The sequence below is a fragment of the Salvelinus sp. IW2-2015 genome, linkage group LG31 (genome assembly GCF_002910315.2).
Source record: "Salvelinus sp. IW2-2015 linkage group LG31, ASM291031v2, whole genome shotgun sequence".
In the NCBI taxonomy this organism is placed as follows: Eukaryota; Metazoa; Chordata; class Actinopteri; order Salmoniformes; family Salmonidae; genus Salvelinus; species Salvelinus sp. IW2-2015.
The window spans coordinates 21,394,928-21,415,915 of record NC_036870.1 but is presented as its reverse complement, the minus strand read 5'-3'; the positions used below and the strand labels follow the sequence as shown (position 1 = coordinate 21,415,915).

The 20,988-nt window shown below is 42.2% G+C and overlaps 2 protein-coding genes across 5 annotated transcripts in view; both read left to right on the top strand.

Annotated features, from left to right (window-relative positions):
• The first annotated feature begins 5,781 nt into the window (after positions 1 to 5,781).
• LOC111956088 (protein Fer3) lies at positions 5,782 to 7,257 on the top strand. The gene is given in 2 exon segments (XM_023976521.2): positions 5,782 to 5,809; positions 5,812 to 7,257. Coding segments are annotated over 2 exon segments (534 nt in total). The 3' UTR covers positions 6,318 to 7,257.
• Positions 7,258 to 15,283: 8,026 nt separating this feature from the next.
• Positions 15,284 to 20,988, top strand: part of snx13 (sorting nexin 13) — a 31,559-nt gene continuing 25,854 nt past the window's right edge. For all 4 annotated transcript variants that reach the window (XM_070436468.1, XM_070436467.1, XM_070436466.1 and 1 more), the window contains exon 1: positions 15,284 to 15,443. In XM_070436468.1, the coding sequence (XP_070292569.1) occupies positions 15,432 to 15,443 (12 nt within the window). In that variant the 5' untranslated portion in view covers positions 15,284 to 15,431. The remainder of the gene's footprint in view (positions 15,444 to 20,988) is intronic.

Sequence of the window (20,988 nt, the reverse complement as noted above, 5' to 3'; positions counted from 1 at the left end):
AAATCTGGACCTCTACAAATCAGCTGGGCTAGATAATCTGTACCCTCTCTTTCTAAAATTATCTGCCGCAATTGTTGCAAGCCCTATTACTAGCCTGTTCAACCTCTCTTTCATATCGTCTGAGATCCCTAAAGATTGGAAAACTGCCGCGGTCATCCCCCTCTTCAAAGGGGGAGACACTCTAGACCCAAACTGTTACAGACCTAAATCTATCATACCCTGCCTTTCTAAGGTCTTTGACAGCCAAGTTAACAAATAGATCACCGACCATTTCGAATCCCACCGTAACTTCTCCGCTATGCAATCTGGTTTCCGAGCTGGTCATGGGTGCAGCCACGCTCAAGGTGCTTAACGATATCCTAACCGCCATCAATAAAAGACAATACTGTGCAGCCGTATTCAACCTGGCCAAGGCTTTCGACTCTGTCAATCACCACATTCTTATTGGCAGACTCAACAGCCTTGGTTTCTCAAATGACTGCCACACCTGGTTCACCAACTACTTCTCAGATAGAGTTCAGTGTGTCAAATCAGAGGGCCTGTTGTCCGGACCTCTGGCAGTCTCTATGAGGGTGCAACAGGGTTAAATTCTTGGCAGACTCTTTTCTCTGTATACATCAATGATGTCGCTCTTGCTGCTGGTGATTCTCTGATCCATCTCTACACAGATGACACCATTCTGTATACTTCTGGCCCATCTTTGGACACTGTGTTAACTAACCTCCAGACGAGCTTCAATGCCATACAACTCTCCTTCCGTGGCCTCCAACTGCTCTTAAATGCAAGTAAAACTAAATGCATGCTCTTCAACTGATTGCTGCCCGCGTCCGCCCGCCCTTTCCAGCATCACTACTCTGGACAGTTCTGACTTAGAATATGTGGACAACTACAAATACCTAGGTGTCTGGTTAGACTGTAAACTCATATTAAGCATCTCCAATCCACAATTAAATCTAGAATCGGCTTCTTATTTCGCAACAAAGCCTCCTTCACTCATGCTGCCAAACATACGCTCGTAAAACTGACTATCCTACTGATCCTTGACTTCGGTGATGTCATTTACAAAATAGCCTCCACCACTCTACTCAGCCAATTGGATGTAGTCTATCACAGTGCCATCCGTTTTGTCACCAAAGCCCCATTACTACCCACCACTGCGACCTGTATGCTCTCGTTGGCTGGCCCTCGCTTCATATTTGTCGCCAAACCCACTGGCCCCAGGTCATCTATAAGTCTTTGCTAGGTAAAGACTCGCTAGTATCTCTACTTGCACATTCCCCTTCTGCACATCTATCACTCCAGTGTTCAATTACTGAAGGCAGGAAGGGCTTATGTTACTTTGGATTGTGTTCAATGAAAATGATAGACCTTTCAAACATTGTATGCAAGATTATCAACAAGTGACTTGATACCTACTGTGCCAAAACAATCCAGAGTTGTTAAACGGGAGTGATGAGTGTGTTGATATAACAGTAATATTGTCAAAATTCTGCTTTAAACAACCATGACGTGAGGCAGTTTGGAACTCGGTAGGAAGTGTTGCAACAGAGGACAGGAGATTGTTACATGCTATGCGCTTCAGCACTTGGCGGTCCCGTTCTTTGAGCTTCTGTGGCCTACTACTTTGCTAGCAGGGCAGAAATTTGGTGCCATGTTGAAAGTCACTGAGCTCTTCAGTAAGGCCATTCTAATGCCAATGTTTGTCTATCAAGATTGCATGGCTGTGTGCTCGATTTTATACTCCTGTAAACAACAGGTTTGGCTGAAATTGCCAAATCCACTCATTTGAAGGGGTGTCCACATACTTTTGTATATATAGTGTATTAGGCAATAAGAGTAGGCAAAGTGATTGTGTTAGGCGAAAATTATATCAAACGTTTTACCATTGCAACATTTGCTGTACAGTCACGTTCACTGTGGTTGTCTGAAGCGTGCTATAGAGTTCACAGCTGGCGATGCCTTACCCATCATCCAATGGTTTACCTCAAATTGTTGTGATTACCAGCTGAGATAAACTTTAATGAGTTGATTTTACTTCTGGCTCAGACTTTGTCTGGGCAGTGTCTTAACATCATCTTAAAACCTACTCTGAGCTGGGAGTTGTTTTGTTATTGTTGTAAAACAGGTTTTAAAAGGATTGCTAGGACCTTTTCTGAGATGCTTTGTTGATACCGGCCCAGGATGGAATTATGTGATCCTTCCTTAACCCATGGGAATTCCCACCTAGCTTACTACTTTAAATGGTGAAAGTCCTCAATGGCGCTGCCCATGCTAAAACTGACTTATGGGCACTAGTCCTCTATCTATCTCTATGGTTTAAACCCTGAAGGTTGAAAATAATAAACTTGCCCTTCATTAATATCTGAAAAAACTGGGAAGGGGCCCGGGTCTTTGTGGGTAGGAATACCACAAACCTTCAGGGATTGTTTGGGGGAAGTTTTTTAGGACAACCTCAGGACAATGTTAGGATAACCTCAGGACAACATTAGGGAAACATCAGCTGAGTCTGAATGGAGCACAGTGCAGGGATAACCCTGCAAGGCTTTACTTTGCTAAAATGAGGCTTCTCTTTTTCTTTGAAGACTTTTATTTAAGACAGGGGGGTGGCCGTAGCAGGATATGAAGCAATTTGAAGGAGAGGTAAACAGGAGAGAAAGCGAGGAAGAGAATATATAGGTGGAGAAAAACAGAGGAGAAAAAATATGCATACATTTTCTGTCTGTGTTGACATGATGCTTCACAGGCCAGCTTTTTGTGTCTCCAGTTTGAGGTTGTGTGTGTGTTGTGGTGGGGATGGAGGAGAACCACACAACAGCAGCAGAGACAGAAATAGCTCTGTATCTCCTGAGGAAGGAGGAGATCATTTCTCCTCTCCCCCTCACCCACCCAGTCTCAAATCCTTCACCATCCTTCCCTTCCCCCGTCTCCTTTTTCCTCCCGCTACTTTCTCCATCTTTCTGTCTCTCTCTCTCTTTGCTCCCTCTCTCTATCTTTGTCTCAGTTCTACAGACACACACTGGTAGGAAAGACCAGTCTGTAGTCATTAGTTAGAGATGACCACTGTCTAAACAGCTCAGCAGTCTCTGGGTCAATAAATCAAATCAAGTCAAATTATATTACAAACCTTACAGTGAAATGCTTACTTACAAGCCTTTAACCAACAAGGCAGTTTTAAGAAAAATAAGTGTTAAGTAAGAAATAGATAAGTAAAAAATAACGAATAATTAAAGAGCAGCAGTAAAATAACAGTAGCGAGGCTATATACAGGGGGTACCAGTACAGAGTCAACGTGCTGGGATACAGGTTAGTCGAGGTAATTGAGGTAATATGTACATGTAGATAGAGTTAAAGTGACTATGCATAGATAATAAACAGAGAGAGACTGATACAGACTGATGGTCAGGTTAAAATGTGCTTTTCAAGTGTATTAATATATATGTGTGTGTGTGTGTGTCCTTTTTATTTCTTATTGAAGACCAATATTTACCCAGCAGCCCCAGGGTGAGATTACCTCATATCTTAGTACAGCTGTGCTTTCACAGCATTTCCACGACTACCACCGGAATGTCACCGTTTACCCGCCTACCAGGACAACAGAGAGAGAGAGAGACAGAGAGAGAGACAGAGTGTGTGAGAGAGAGAGGTGTGGGGCAGGTCTTGGGGAAGGGGTTAGAGATTAAGGAGAACCACTAAACTTTGAGTGCTGACATACATGCACCTGAACACACACACACACAGTGGTGGAAAAAGTACCCAAATGTCATACTGTAGTAAAAGTAAAGATACCTTCATAGAAAATGACTCAAGTAAAAGTCACCCAGTAAAATACTACTTGAGTAGAAGTCTAAAAGTATTTGGTTTTAAAGATACTTAAGTATCAAAAGTAAATGTAATCGCTAAAATATACTTAAATATTAAAAGTAAAAGTTTAAATAATTTCAAATTCCTTATATTAATAAGCAAACCAGACGGCATCATTTTATAGTTTTTTTTAAATTGATGGATAGCCAGGGGGTGACCAGGGATGGCAGTAGGGATGACCAGGGATGTTATCTTGATAAGTGTGTGAATTGGACCATTTTACTAGCCTGACAAGCATTCAAAATGTAATGGGTACTTCTGGGTGTCAGGGAAAACGTATGGAGTAAAAAGTACATTATTTTCTTAGGAATGTAGTGAAGTAAAAGTAAAAGTAGTCAAAAATATAAATAGTAAAGTTAAGTGGTGTAAGTACTTTACACCACTGCACACACACACACACTGTTGTACTGTTGCTCCCCCAGACCCAGACTGTATGGCTTTTCTGGGACTGTGGTATGGATGATGTTGCTTCTTTAGTATGAAGTGTTGTGAGTTTTGTGAAGAGGGTTGTGAGTTTGCACCCCAGGTCATGATGAAATTTCCCACAGTGTTCCAGTGTGAGTAAGGTCCATTCCCGAGGACCCCTAGTTAAACCCTGGCCTTCTCTCTTTCTCTCCTCTCCTTCTGTACTTCTCTCCTCCTCTCCTGTCTTACTCTGGCCTCTCCTCTCCACATCTGGTCTCCTCTCCTCCTTTGGTCTATTCTCCCTATTTCCTCCTCTCCCTCTTTCCTCCACTCCTCTCGTCCTTTCATTCTCTCCTCTCCACCTCTTATCCTCTCCTCCTCATCTCCTCTTCTCTGGCTTCCCATCCAGGCCCATACTGTTGTGTGGACACTGTCCTCCTACCATGGGAACGAGCAGCTATTTACACTAATTTGCAACAGAAAGCCTTGTGGAGGATAGCGACAGTTGGGAATGTACTATTTGGTGTCTTTCCCTCTCTGGCCTGTGTAAGTGGTAGAAGTGTCATTATTTAGCCTATGAAGCGAAGGAGAGAGAGGAGAGCAAACAGGACTGAATGATCCTCAGGCTGGACTGGCTCTCCTCTTCACTACCTCATTAAAGCTTGAAGCGTTCAGACGAACAACACATCAAATGGTGAGCCCGACCTTAGGCTACTACTCTCCTATCCTACCCAGCTCAGTTCACTTCCATGGAGATCAGCTCACAGTTAACTTCTGAAATGGACTCCGTTTAGAAGTATAAGGACATGAAAGGCGTGGCGCTGGGGGAGAGGAGAGAAGGGATTTATTAAAACAGCAGGACAGATGACGGTTTGGTGGTTGGACTCGAGCCAAAGAGGACCTCGGAACGCACCCATTCGCAGCCTGACAGGATTTGGAAACGTCAGGTGGGGAGTGGACTAGACATCTATTCAAAAATCATAACAAGAACATTAAACAAGATTGGTGTGTCTTTCATCCAATATTTTGGCTAAAAGATTTTACTACGCTTTTTAAATTAAACTCATGATCCTTTGGCCCCAACTGCCTACATAGGATTTGAAAATCTGGAATAACGGTAGGAGGATTGATGTCTTCCACCACAACCAAGGCAGGCGACTGTGTCCGGTTATTATCAGGCTTAAAGTGAATGGTGTTGGAGCGTTTACCTTCATGGAGCCAGACCCTAATCTAGTCACGGCTCAGATTATAGATTATTGTGCTTGACTGAGTTCCTAAAGTAACAGGACTATATATTCATTAAATTAACTCTCCCTCCAGACAGAGAGGCTGCTGAAGCCTTGAAGACTTGTGTGTGTGTGTGTGTGTGTGTGTGTGTGTGTGTGTGTGTGTGTTGTGTTGGTTGGTGTGGGTGTGGTGTGTGTGGTGTGTGTGTGTGGTGTGTGTGTGTGTGTGTGTGTGTGTTGTGTGTGTGTGTGTGTGTGTGTCGTGTGCGTGTGTGTGTGTGTGTTATAAATGGAGAGGCAGGGCCGTCTTGGGGACTCGCACTGTATGACTTTGTCAGTGATTAACTCATGGAGATTCACCCAAAGTCCACTTCGGGTTCAAAACAGCTCATGGACAGCTTTCTCCCAGCCACTGGCTACCGGGGCCGGTACTACAACCTCTCCTATGTTAACGGGAGCCACCGGGAAACAGGTACAAGCGAGGGGGAACAAACCGGACACGGACATCCACTGCATGAGATGGCCACAGGGAGCACATCTGCCTACACCTACTACAGCCCAGGCTCTTTCTCACACACATCTCACACACACACCTCAGACACACACACCGGGCGGTCGAAGCGGAGGCGTGTGATCAATGTGGGCCAGCGTCAGGCGGCGAACGTCCGGGAGAGGAAGAGGATGTTCAGTCTCAACGAGGCATTTGACGAGCTGCGGAGAAAAGTGCCAACCTTTGCTTACGAGAAGAGGCTGTCACGCATCGAGACGCTCCGCCTCGCCATCGTTTACATCTCCTTCATGACGGACCTGTTAGAGAACACTTGACCTGATCAGGATCACATAGATCCATCAGGGTTATCAGAGCCAGGTCGATTAATCAGACTGGTTAGTTTGATTGATGCTTCACCTTGGCATCGTTTACAACTCCTTCATGACGGACCTGTCAGAGAACACCTGACCTGATCTATCAGGATGATCAGAACCAGATTGATTGATTAATTGGTTAATTGATCAGATATTCAGTTCATGGCGGACCTATACTGGTAAACAGCTGATCAGGATCTATCTGAGTGATCAGATATCAGATTGATTACATTGGTTATATCATATGTATTTATGGAATATAAAGTTTTAGAATGGGGCTATGGTTGTTAACATATATACATTTAATATCAAGTAGCTATTTATGCTGTTTTTATAGTGTTGTAGAAATGTGTTATTAACATTATCCCAAGTGAAATAATGTGTGCCAGAGCAACAACAAAAACAGTTGTTTTGTTTTAATAGGTAAAACTGGGTTGATTTTCAAGAGATTAGAAAACTTAACTGATGTTAGAAAAAAATATGTGGGTTAGGGGAGGGAACAACAGGATTCAACCCAACGGGGTTAGTCTGTGCATAATAAAGGGATCCAGATAGGGACAGATTTACTTCTCATGTTAATGTATCTATCGAGGTGCTAATTGCATGAGAGGGTTTCAGGGTAGAGATAAAAATGTTGGGTAGGAGGGTGATTCGAGAGATTTACCCAGAGGAGGCTGGTGGGAGGAGCTATAGGAGGACGGGCTCATTGGAATGGCTGGCATGGAATCAATGGAACGGTATCAAACACATCAAACATATGGAAACCACATGTTTGACTCCGTTCCATATATACCACTCCAGCCATTACAATAAGCACATTCTCCTATAATCCTCCCACCAGCCTCCTCTGGATTTACCACTTAGGGAAAAGTTACCTCGTCAGACCCCAGTGTGTGTGTTTGTGGTTTGTGGTTTTGTTGGTGGGTGGGTGGGTGGGTGTGTGGAATGCCCGGGTCAGCAACTTATCCCTCCTCCTTTTATAGGAGAGAGTACGCCACCTAATGGCAATCCAGTCCCTTCAGAAGTATCACACCCTTTGACTTTTTTCCATATTTTATTGTGTTATTCAGCGTGAATTTAAAATTGATTACATTTAGATGTTTTGGTCCCTGGCCATACACAATACCTCAATAATGTCAAAATGGAATTCTGTTTTTTCAAAATATTTACAAATTAAATAAAAAATGAAAAGCTGAAATGTCTTGGAGTCAATAAGTATGTCAAACCCCTTTGTTATGGCAAAGGCTAAATAAGTACAGGAGTAAAACTTTGCTTAAGAAGTCACATAATAAGTTGCATTGACTAAAAGAGTGTTTAACATGATCTCTTTACAAACACATACAATTATCTGTAAGGTCCATCAGTCGAGCAGTGAATTTCAAACACAGATTCTACCACAAAGACCAGGGAGGTTATGGGTATGCTTGTAATCGTTAAGGATGGGAGTTTTCCCAGGTAAAAAGAAAGCTAATCACAGGCAAAACTCCTAGAGGCAAACTTCAGTCTGCTTACCAACAAACACTGGGAGATGAATTCCACTTCACCTTCACCTTTCAGCAGGAAATAACCTAAAAACACAGGCAATCTACACTGGAGTTACTTACAAGAAGACAGTGAATGTTTCTGAGTGGCCGAGTTACAGTTTTGACTTAAATCTACTTGAAAATCTATGGAAGACCTGAAAATGGTTGACTAGCAATAATCAAACACACTTTTAGAGGCTAGGAAGAATTTTGCAAAGATAATGGGCAAATGTTGCACATCTTAGACTTTCCCAGAAAGACTCTGTAATCGCTGCCCGAAGGTGCTTACACAAGTATTGACCCAGGGATGTGAACATTTATGTAAATGAGACATTTATGTACTTCATTTTCAAAATGTAAAAAAAATTCTAAAACGTGTTTTCACTTTGTCATTTATGGGGTATTATGTGTAGATGGTGAGAGAAAAACCAAAAATCGATTTTAATCCATTTTGAATTCTGGCTGAAACACAACAAAATGTGGAATAAGTCATAGGGTATGAATTACACTTGAAGGCACTGTATAGGCCTACTGCCCATGCTACATTTATTATTGAAGTTTCCAGTAACACCAGTTTTGCGGCTGTCTATACAGGATACCGCAGAACCTCAAACTTAAAAGGTTTCTGTGTCTAATACAGGATACAAAACCTCACTTAAAAGGTTTTCTGTGTCTATACAGGATAGACAACCTCAACTTAAAAGGTTTCTGTGTTATACAGGATACAACCTCAACTTAAAGGTTTTTGTGTCTATACAGGATACCAACCTCAATTTAAAGATTTTATGTGTCTATACAGGATACCAACCTCAACTTAAAAGGTTTATTGTGTCTATAAGGATACAACCTCAACTTAAAAGGTTTTTGTGTCTATACAGGATACAACCTCAACCTAAAAGCTTTCTGTGATTGTCAGCAAATTGCTAATTTGCATAATTATTAAAGGACATTAATGTTTAACTATGACAAAGTATAAGTTTGGGCCCTGTGTGTGTGTGTGGTGTGTGTGTGTGTTGTGTGTGTGTGTGTGTGTGTGTGTGTTGTGTGTGATGTGTGTGTGTGTGTAGGTGTGTGTTTGTTTTTTTGAGTTGGTTGTTAGGTAGGCTGTGTGATGGTGTTCGTTAGTCGTGTGTGTGTGTGTGTGTGTGTGTGTGTGTGTGTGTGTGTATGAGTGTGTGTGTGTGCGCGCACTCACGTGGGGTTCACTCTCTGCGCCTTTCTCCTCCACGCACCTCCAATGTTGGACCTGCCCTTGGAACCGCCCTGTGAGCTCCCTTGGCCGGCTTGCTTTTAAACCTGATCCACTCTGCCGGGGTCCCAGAAGGGGGGTCAGAATCACTTAGCCGCATACCTTAGAACAAAGCAAAATAAACAGCTAAACTTAGGCTATGGAAAAACTGCTGTTTACCCTCATCTGTTCCTATAGAACAGAATAGCTAATATTCTCCCTGGCTTGTCTTTTAGTACAATGGTGCAGAATAGGTCATATCCCAGCTAGCACATTTGGTTCCTTGGAAGTTGTGGGAACGTAAGTGTTTGGTTTCTCATTTGTTCTGGGAACAAAGCTACACGTTTCCTGACCAGTGAACCCGAACATTTTGAGAACGAAAGTGAAAATGTCACCTGTTCTGTGAATTTTTAGGTTACAGGGAGATTCCCTGAAAGTTCTCCTGGAAGGTTTTATTAACTTTCTGAGAATGGAAATTATAGGTTATTTGAAAGTAATTAAATAACGTTCTGAGAATATGTTTAAATAAGACTTTTAATAACACTGCTAGCTTAGTTTGGGCTAACCTTTTTGAACTCCAATCACAGATAGAAGACATGGAAATTAATTTTCTTAGGCATTAATCATACAAACATTTATTGTGGCACGGCATCAGTGAGAATCAAATCAATGATCTCCTGTGCTCTATACATGGAATTAGTCCACTGTGCCACCATAATGGAGCTAGCATTGCATGTTTGTTATTTTACTCATTAAAGGTGTTTATTTTAGTCTATTCAAACAGACCCCATTTCAAAGGAAACAAGGGCTCATTAAGATCAGGCCCTGTATCAGGGCCCAAAGCATCTCAGAAAAGGTCCTAGGAATCCTGTTAAAACCTGTTTTAAGACAAAAAAAACTCCCAGCTCAGAGTCGGATTTAGGATGATGAAGACACAGCTCAGACAAAATTAGAGCTAGGAGTAAATCAACTCCTAAAAGTTTATGTCAGCTGATAATCACGACAGATGAAAGATAGTGATGACGCTCACTGACATTGTTGCAAATGATTGGGAATAACCAGTTGCCAGCTGTGAACTCTAAATAGCACGCTTCATACAACGCATTGAATGTGACTGTAGATAAAATGTTGTAATGTTTCTCCTCCCAGTGTGTGTCTGTAGAATAAAGGAAAGATAGAGAGAGGGAGCAAAGAGAGAGAGACAGAAAGATGGAGAAAGTGGCGGGAGGTAGAGAGGAAAAGACAGAAAGAAAAATATAAATATTGAGCTCGTTTCCTAAACCCTCCCCTACTTTCTGAGTTAGATCGGTGTGTGTGTGTGTGTGTGTGTGTGTGTGTGTGTGTGTGTGTGTGTGTGTGTGTGTGTGTGTGTGTGTGTGTGGTGTGTGTGTGTGTGTGTGTGTGTGTGTGTGTGTGTGTGTGTGTGTGTGAGCTGCAGACTGCTGTGTGACAGCAGAGGTCTTAGGGGGGAGAGGGGGGAGAAATGGTGAAGGATTTGAGACTGGGTGGGTGAGGGGGAGAGGAGAAATGATCTCCTCCTTCCTCAGGAGATGCAGAGCTATTTCTCTCTCTGCTCCTGTTGTTTGGTTCTCCTCCATCCCCACCACAACACACACACAGCCTGAAACTGGAGACACAAAAAGCTGGCCTGTGAAGTCAACTCAGATGAAAAAAAACAGACATATTTTTTCTCCTCTGTTTTTCTCCACCTTTATATTCTCTTCCTCTCTTTCTCTTCCGTTTTCCTCTCCTTCATATTGCTTTATATCCTGCTACGGCAACCCCCCTGTCTTCAATAAAAGTATTCAAAGAAAAAGAGAAGCCTCATTTTAGTAAAGTAAAGCCTTGCAGGATTATCCCTGCACTGTGCTCCATTCAGACTCAGCTGAGATTGTCCTAATATTGTCCTGAGGTTATCCTAACATTGTCCTGAGGTTGTCCTAAAAAACATTCCCCAAACAATCCCTGAAGATTTGTGGTATTCCTACCCCCTTACCAGTTTTTTTCATATATCTATGTTTGCAAGTTTATTATTTTCAACCTTCAGGGTTTACACCATAGAGATAGATAGAGGACTCTAGTGCCCAAAAGAATGGGCAGCGCCACTGAGAACTTTCACCATTTTTAAGTAGTCAACTACATCTCAGAAAAGGTCCTAGGAATCCTGTTAAAACCTCTTTTAAGACAACAACAACTCCCAGCAGGTTTTAGGATTATGTGCCCAGACAAACTTTGAGCCAGGAATACATTTAACCAGGAAAGTCATTTTTAGGAACACATTCTTATTTACAATGACAGCCTACTGGTGAACAATGGGTTAACTGCCTTGTTCAGGGGCAGAATGACAGATTTTTACCATGTCAGCTCAGGGATTTGAACCAGCAACCATTCAGTTACTGGCTCAATGCTCTAACCACTAGGCTATCCCACGACAACTTGAGGTAAAACAAAGATCAGGATGACGCTCATTGACATTGTTGCAAATGATGGGAAATAACCAATCACGGTAAGACATCGCCAGCTGTGAACTCTATAGCACGCTTCAGACAACCACAGTGAATGTGACTGTACATCAAATGTTGCAATGGAAAAACGTTTGATGTAATTTTTGCCTGACACAATCACTTTGCCTACTCTTAATTATTATCTCTTAATTATTATCTAATATGTTGGCATGCATAACCTTTTTTTTAACCAATTCTGATGGTTGTTACAAGTGGAATTTGGACAATATTACAGTTATATCAACACACTCGTCACTCCTGTTTAAACAACTCTAAATCGCTTTGACACAGTAGGTATCAAGTCACTTGCCAATAATGCTGCATAAAACATTTGAAAGGTCTATAATTTTCATCAAACTCAATCAAAGTTAACAGAACCCCTAGATGCCTTCATTTGCCAAATGTATAGGCATGAGGTGTCCTAAATATCTGTCGACTAGGTGGGACTCTTGTGACTAAAGAGGCTTCATGCATTGTTTAGTTTTTTTTTACCAATAAGAGTATGAGTAAAATGTCTCTATTCTCAGCACTTAAGACAAATGTTCTACTCTGAGACACTTTGTGGATACGGACCCAGGTCACCAGGAGGGATCAGCCAATGAATTATACTCGTGAGGAAATATTCCTAACTCCAGGTAGCAGTAAATCACCAACCTTGGCTTTATACCTGTGCAAACAACACACTCTAGGTGGCAGTGTGCACCCTTTCAGTTTGTTTGACAACTCATAGAAATAGTAGAAGAAGAAAATTGGAGACGGACTCATTACAGTACCACAGTATGAGTCGTAATACCCATAAAACCTAACGGTCAAACAGGGAATTCGTTTCAATCGTTTTTTCACCATTAATTTTTCCCATAGGGGATTTTAGAAACACTTCAAATAAGGGCTGTGTTTCATTTAGACTGACACTGGTGTGATGCTTTGAACTGTGCAAATCTCTCTAGGATATGGTGACTTTTATCAATGTATTTGTCTGTATTTATCCCCCCAAAATTAAATGCTAATTTGTTGCTAATGTGGGTGTCATAAAGAACTACACATGCCATGATGATCTGGACGAGACTGCTGAATCGAGGCAAAGGTAAGAATCTAAGGGATTAACTATCTAATGTTAGCTAAATGTAGTAATGAATAAATTGGCTACATTTCTTTAAATTGACAATTCTGTGAACTGTCTTGTGCAAGTTTTAAATTGACAGAATACATGTTAGCAAAGGTGTTAGCTAGAGATGACGTGCAGGAGCATGTAGGGATTTGTTGTTTTGCATGACATCTACTTTGACGCTAATTAGTGTGTGGCTTACCTCCCTGGGGCTGGCAGCAGAGCCTGGGACTATATTCAACTCCACCCCTGCTTACTGTGTGAACCTGCTGGGGCCCTGCCCACCTGGAAAGAGGTAAGCATCCTCACTCTATTAATTAAATAAAATTTACATGGCTTTATTGGCATGGGAAAAATATGTTTACATTGCCAAAGCAGGTGAAATAGATAATAAACAAAAGTGAAAAAAACAATAAAAATGTAACAGTAAACATTACACTCACAAAATAACATGTAATATTATGGCTATATACAGTGTTGTAACAATGTGCAAATAGTTAAAGTACAAAAGTGAAAATAAATAAACATAAATATAGGTTGTATTGACAATGGTGTTTGTTCTTCACTGGTTGCCCTTTTCTTGTGGCAACAGGTCACAAATCTTGCTGCTGTGATGGCACACTGGTATTTCACCCAATAGATATGGGAGTTTATCAAAATTGGATTGGTTTAAAAAAAAATTGTGGGCTGGGTAATCTGAGGGAAATATGTGTCTCTAATATGGTCATACATTTGGCAGGAGGTTAGGAAGTGCAGCTCAGTTTCCAGCTCATTTTGTGGGAAGTGTGCACATAGCCTGTATTCTCTTGAGAGCCAGGTCGGCCTACGGCAGCCTCTCTCAATAGCAAGGCTATGCTCACTGACTATGTACATAGTGAAAGCTTTCCTTAACTTTGGATCAGTCACAGTGGTCAGGTATTCTGCCACTGTGTACTCTCTGTTTAGGGCCAAATAGCATTCTAGTTTGCTCAGTTTTTTTGTTAATACTTTCCAATATGTCAAGAAACTATATGTTTGTTTTCTCATGATTTAGTTGAGTCTAATTGTGTTGCGCATCTCTCTGTCTCTATGATCTCTCTCTCTCTCTCTCTCTCTCTGACTCTCTCTGTCTCTCTCTGACTCTCTCTCTCAATTCAATTCAATTCAATTCAAGGGCTTTATTGGCATGGGAAACATATGTTAACTTTGCCAAAGCAAGTGAAGTAGATAATAACAAAAGTGAAATAAACAATAAAAATGAACAGAAAACATTACACTCACAAACGTTCCAAAATAATACATGTATTTCAAATGTCATATTATGTCTATATACAGTGTGGTAACAATGTGCAAATAGTTTAAGTACAAAATGGAAAATAAATCAACATAAATATGGGTTGTGTTTACAATGGTGTTTGTTCTTCACTGGTTGCCCTTGTCTTGAGGAAACAGGTCACAAATCTTGCTGCTGTGGATATGTGAGATAGATATGGGAGTTTTTTCAAAATTGGGTTTGTTTTTAAATTCTTTGTGGATTTGTGTAATCTGAGGCAAATATGTGTCTCTAATATGGTCATACATTTGGCAGGAGGTCAGGAGATGCAGCTCAGTTTTTCCTTAAATTTGGGTCAATGGTCAGGTATTCTGCCACTGTGTACTCTCTGTTTAGGGCCAAATAGCATTCTAGTTTGCTCTGTTTTTTTGTAAATTCTTTCCAATGTGTCAAGTAATTATATTTTCTCATGATTTGGTTGGGTCTAATTATGTTGCTGTCCTAATTATCCTAATTATGTTGCTGTGTTTTGTGAACAGAGCCCCAGGACCAGCTTGCTTAGGGGACTCTTCTCCAGGTTCATCTCTCTGTAGGTGATGGCTTTGTTATGGAAGGTTTGGGAATCGCTTCCTTTTAGGTGGTGCTAGAATTGAACAGCTTTTTTCTGGATTCTCTCTCCTCTCTCTCTCTAGTGCCAGCATACAAAGGTGTAAGGTATAGCCAATGTTACCAATGGGACCCTGAATAATGCATCTATGTGGTAACTGGTCAGTCACTGGTCAATCATGTGATTCTCTCGCTCTGCAGGTTAGATGGCTAGTTGTCAACAGAGGCTGGCATGGAACCACATGTGGTTTCCATATGTTTGATACTGTTCCATTTATTCAATTTCTGCCATTACAATGAGCCCGTCCTCCTATAGCTCCCACCTGCTTCCTCTGGCGGTCAACCACTTGTCAATCATGCACTTGATAGTTATTTGTAACTTTAATTGATTTTATGTTGAGAGAGAGATAGGCTTTACTACATTTTCATAGGCAGCTGTCGTGTATGCAGTCCATCAAACAATGTTGTGGGCCCGCCTATCTGCAAAACAGTAGCAAACAATCTAAGTTAACTTTCCCCACCGAATATAACATACAATCATAAATGTTGATTATGTGTTTCAGAGAAAGTATTTGGCTCAGTCGCAATTGTTAAAGTAGTAGATGAGAATGTTTGTAGAATTCAGCAACACTCAGTCACGGGTGTGTTGCTGGCATCATAACCATTTTCAGCCAATCAGAGAGCGACGTCGAGAAAAGGGGTGCCCGAGACGTAAAGCTTGTGCAACATGGCGACTCTCCGAAGAGACTACGGAGAGTGGAGATACAACCGCTTTTAAACCAGAAAATCCATATATTTGTGCCTTGTACAATGTGGCGGGTTTAGCCCAAGCTACGACATCTACAACATTGTAAACGATGTTTGCAGAGGTAAGTTCATACTCGCTTCAGGCGAGTCTATAGTTTGTTTTCCGCGCTGGGCAGTGACAGCGTTGAGTGACAGCAGCCAAACAGCTAGCTAACAATTTAGCATCCGACCACAGGTAAACATTGGACGATGAGCACCGACAGGCTTGTCTGTTTTGAAAACTCCTTGCTCTGTCAGTTAGTCCAGGATTAGATAGCTAATACGATGAGCTGAAGTTATCATTGGTGACAATACCGTGCTGGAATTAGCTCTCTGGCTAGGTGGAATAACCAACGTTATGCGTTTACATTATTATGAGTAACGACGTTGCTAACAGGAGAATCTCTTCAGCTCAACTGATTCAGGTGAGAATGGAATGTGCGCGTCCCAAAGTAGTTATTAACTAACTGGCTAGTTAGGTGGTGGCTAGCCCATTCAATAGTACATTCTTGGGCTAGGTGGCTAGCAACATCGATGCCAATTGCCCCATTTGCTTCCTAGTAATATAACTTAGCCTGCTAAATACTAGTAACGTTAGCTAACTTTATTAATGTTAATTAGTAACGTTAACTAATGTTATAGCACAACCTTATCAGAGTTAGCTAACTAGCTATGTGTCTTTCTGATTTGACATATTTGACCAACTTACAGCTATCTAAGTAGTTACTTGTTACTGTTTTGCCCTGTTCAGTGTGTAACATTAGCCATCCATTTTGATGTTGGCCAGCTACATTTTGGGAAATACGTGACGTTTAGTCTGTCTGTCCCCATTATTACATTATCTGGCTTACACCTGGAACTGTCACCAGTCAAGTTTCTGGTACCTTCTGTCATAAAATCTGTTATGTAGGCTAGCTATGTGTTCATATTATGCCTATGCGGCTGCAACTACATTTCCTATGGTATTTAATTTAGCTAGCTAACTACATGCAAAGTAGCTACAGTTTTCATCAAAGTGGTAATAAGTAAGAGTTTCTATCTAGCACCACTTCCTGTTCCTTTAAATGGGGCTAGTCAAGTTTCTATCCAGATCAGACCAGTGTCTGAAATGGATGTGTGAAGAACATATGACTGCCTGTCATGTGGAATTGGGAGTTGTGTTAGTTCAGCAGTACTTCTCATTACTCTAATCTGTATTGTCTCAACTGACAGTGTTTTCCACTCCAAGGGTTTTATCTAAAGATAATGCTCTACACCCATTGAGCCTGGTCTGTTTGACTAGACTACTTACCGGTAATATAGTTATAACTGCTTATAAAGCAACTCTCTCTATATAGGCCCCTACAGTTCTCTGGTAACTAGGCCTATCTACCATGTCAATATCCAACAGTTTTACCCTAGTATTAAGGCCCTTCCTATGTTGGAGACCTATGGTGTGTGTCTCTCTGCCCGGTGTGGTAGGCCTAATCTAATGTTAGACTATATCTCCTAGGTCCCTGCTGGGAGAGGTATTTTATAGCTCTATTGCTTATAGTCAGTCACTCTCCTAATGTGTATGTATGTATGTATGTATACATGTATATATGTGTGTATGTATGTATGTATGTATGTATGTATGTATATATATATATATATATATATATATATATATATATATATATATATATATATATATAAACTAGGCAAGTCAGTTCAGAACAAGTTCTTATTTACAATGACGGCCTACCGGGGAACAGTGGGTTAACTGCCTTGTTCAGGGGCAGTTCAACGACAGATTTTTACCTTGTCAGCTCGGGGATTCGATCCAGCAACCTTTCATTTACTGGCCCAACGCTCTGATTACTTGCAGGTCTATATGACCTCACTGGGGTAAGTTTAAGTTGTGGCTGATGGCACATTGTCTCCAGTTAATCTGGGATGTTATGGAAGAAAGAGGGCATTGTGTTGTGCTAGATATCACACCCCAGTATAAAACAGCATTCTTGTCTCTAACCTTTAGAGTTAACCAGTCACAACCTGAACACAACCTGGAGCACAGTAGCCAGCCTGACTGAAGGGAGCTGGCTGTTGTGGAGTAACTGGTCTTACAGTGTAATATGCACTCTCAAGGATATGTGTTTCTCTCACAGCTAAATCTCATTAGTATGTCTTAATCAAGGCTTAGTGACAGGGAGGCGTCAGTCCATCAGAACTGCTCCGCCACGCACGCACGCGCGGCCTGCATCAGTCTAAGGTCACCCTAATAGGGAACTTTAACTGGTCCAGGTCACAGTGCAGTTCTATGGGAGCAGGAGGAGCACGGAGCCCAGTATCCATCATACTGAGGCCTGACTGAGGCCTCCCAGCCCCGCTCAGCCCAGCTCCCTCACTCCCCTCTGGGAGCTCCACTCACTTTCTCAGGGGAGAGCTTTTTAATGTGCTGAGCTAATCTCTCAATTACTAACCCCTCACTCATTAAACCCTAACCCCTTGCCCAATGTCAGTAACTCCTGACTGTCCTGGGGGCCAAGGGGGCTGTGCTGCTGACAAAGTTGAAACATACATTCGCTAACCCCTGACCTCTTAGCCAGAAGAGGACTGGCCACCCCTTAGAGCCTGATTCCTCTCTAGGTTTCTTCCTACATTCCTGCCTTTCCAGTGAGTCTTTCATAGCCACTGTGCTTCTGTATCGGCATTGCTTGCTGTTTGGGGTTTTATGCTGAGTATCTGTATAGCAGTTTGTGACAACGGCTGATGTAAAAAGGACTTCATAAAATACATTTGATTGATTACCCCCTAACCCCTCAGTCACTGCCATTGGTCACAGGGGCTGTGGTAAGGGAGGGAAGTGAAACCTGTATGCCTGCCTCACTGACATACTGGGCATGGGCTAACTTCATGTGGCAGGGAGTTGTGCAATGTCCTACAACTGATTTTCTTTTTTAGGGAGTCTACAAGGAATGCTTTGTGCTGCTTCAGTCTGGAACCCTCAGCTCTTGTATGGAACCCTCAGCTCTTGTCCTGTGATAGTTTGTGTTTGTGAACACCTGTGTCATCCTCTCCAGTCTCCACTATTCTGTAGTCTAGTCTGGTACAGTAGTATACTGAGGAGTGGAGGCTCTAAGTCAGTGGAGTAGTGGGTCAGGTAGCTCAGTCTGTAAGTAATAGAAGTTAACCCTGTAGTGGTTTAATAACCCTAGCTTAGGGTTTGTTAAACTATGGTTTGGGAGCCAAAGTGGGCCCTGGGCACTTGAGGTGGGTTGCGAGTTATGAGAATACATCTAGATTTGCACACTATTTCTTCTTAATTTGGGTCATTGGAGGACGATTAGGGTCCCGGGAGGACTGTCGTGTTGAATGGTGGACATTATACAGTGGAGTGTATGAGAGACAGGACAGCCAGGCATGACTACAGGCAGCTATAGGGCAGACACTTCACAGCTGTCTGAGGCTATGGTGGGCAGAGAGGAGTTTTATTAAAACATCTGAGCCCTTTCTGTTGGAATGGTTTTCCTGAACCTTCTTGCTACCGTACATTATCACAGAAGACAAGCATAATTTGTGACGAGTTGTTTTGTTGTGGCTGGTGAGCTGTCGTTTTGTATTCTCTCCCACTAGTCCCTGTCTGTCTGTCTGTCTGTCTGTCTGTCTGTCTGTCTGTCTGTCTGTCTGTCTGTCTGTCTGTCTGTCTGTCTGTCTGTCTGTCTGTCTGTCTGTCTGTCTGTTCTGTCTGTCTGTCTGTCTGTCTGCTGTCGTCTGTCTGTCTCTGTCTGTCTGTCTGTCTGTCTGTCTGTCTGTCTGTCTCGTCTGTCTGTCTTGTGCTGTCTGTCTGTCTGTCTGCGTCTGTCTGTCTGTCTGTCTGTCTGTCTGTCTGTCTGTCTGTCTGTCTCGTCTGTCTGTCTGTCTGTCTGTCTGTCTGTCTGTCTGTCTGTCTGTCTGTCTGTCTGTTCTGTCTGTCTGTCTGTCTGTCTGTCTGTCTGTCTGTCTGTCTGTCTGTCTGTTGTCTGTCTGTCCTGTCTGTCTGTCCTGTCTGTCTGTCTGTCTGTCTGTCTGTCTGTCTGTCTGTCTGTCTGTCTGTCTGTCTGTCTGTCTGTCTGTCTGTCTGTCTGTCTGTCTGTCTGTCTGTCTGTCTGTCTGTCTGTCTGTCTGTCTGTCTGTCTGTCTGTCTGTAGCCCTGATAAGGTTAGCCTCTTTCAAAGTAGAGGGGGCTAGCCAGTAGCCATATCATAACTTGGCCTACCTGTCTGTCCCTATATTCAGACAGTGATTGTTCCCTGGCGGCTCCACTGTGACGCTGGTGCTCTGATAACCCTAGCACAGGCCCGCTCATATGGGCCCTTTAACACCATTACGGGTGTGTGTGTGTCGAGTCAAGGACGTCTGCTAGCAGCCAGGCACCTTGTGAATGAGGAGAGGCCTCCTTATCCCTGCTGTTGTTAGTAGTATAAAGACCCTGCTTGACTGAATACCAGGCGGGTCTAACAATCAAGAGTGTTTGCGGTATAATGTTCATTCCTCAGTTAGGGTGTCTGAGTAACATTCTGTAGGTTGTGTCTCAGATGATACCCGGCTAGTATGCTGCTTCTCACCAGAGCTAGTCTAGCAAGAATTTGCGATTTAGCCTGAAATATAGGCCTAGCTGTGACAGCACATCCTCTTAGCTACTGTAGTATACCTATGGTGCAAGCTAATGTTTCTAAATTCCCTTGTTTATAATAATGTAATGTAATAGGCTGTGTAACACAGAGGTCAATAACCTGCAGTAGTCAGTCAGTGCCATGTGTTGTTATTTGGCCATGATGACTTTGTTGTTTACTCTCAGGTGAATGTGTTAGCAGCAAGGGACTGACAAGCCTGTTTCATTATGTGAGCGAGGGGAAACGCTATGTGTGTGTATTGTGCACTTGTACAGTGTGCGACTGCGCACTAATATGCGTTTGTTTGTGATATAAAGTTGTGTAAGGGATAGCCCGGCTCTATCCAGCGTGGTTGATTGGAACAGATGGTGTATGTTAAATCTGTGTAAGCTGGAATGATTCAGAGTATGCTGCTGCTAGCTCCTGCCTAGTGTGACGCTTATAGCTGTAATACTGCTGTACTACTCAACACCATCACCCTGACCCCTGGAAAGGTCAAGACATATCCAGTGTGTGTGTGTGTGTGTGTGTGTGTGTGTGTGTGTGTGTCCTTATCACTGTAATACTGCTGCAGTACTCAACACCACCATCAGCTTAACACAGAAGCGTGAGTGTCCTGACCTCTGGAAATGTGCTCTCCCCTCAATCTTAGCTAGCTAGTTAGTTATACTGTATCAAAACGAAATCTGGCGACATAACAATGATGACAAAAGCTTTTCCTACTAATTATTTGCCTCCTTTTGAAATGTCAGTGTTTCCAAGCCACAGTAATGCACTTTTCCCTAAATCTTCATCAGCACTAGTGATGCACCGATATGACATTTTTGGCCAATACCGATATCCAATATTTTCCTTGCCAAAAAGAACTATACCGATATCTTAAAATGTTACCGTCCTTTTAAGCATTCTAGTACAGTTAAATAGTTGAAACACAAACACTGACCAAAAAGTTATTTTGTTGCCATTTACGTATGTCCCCATTACCAGAAACATAATTAAAGCCTATTTCTTT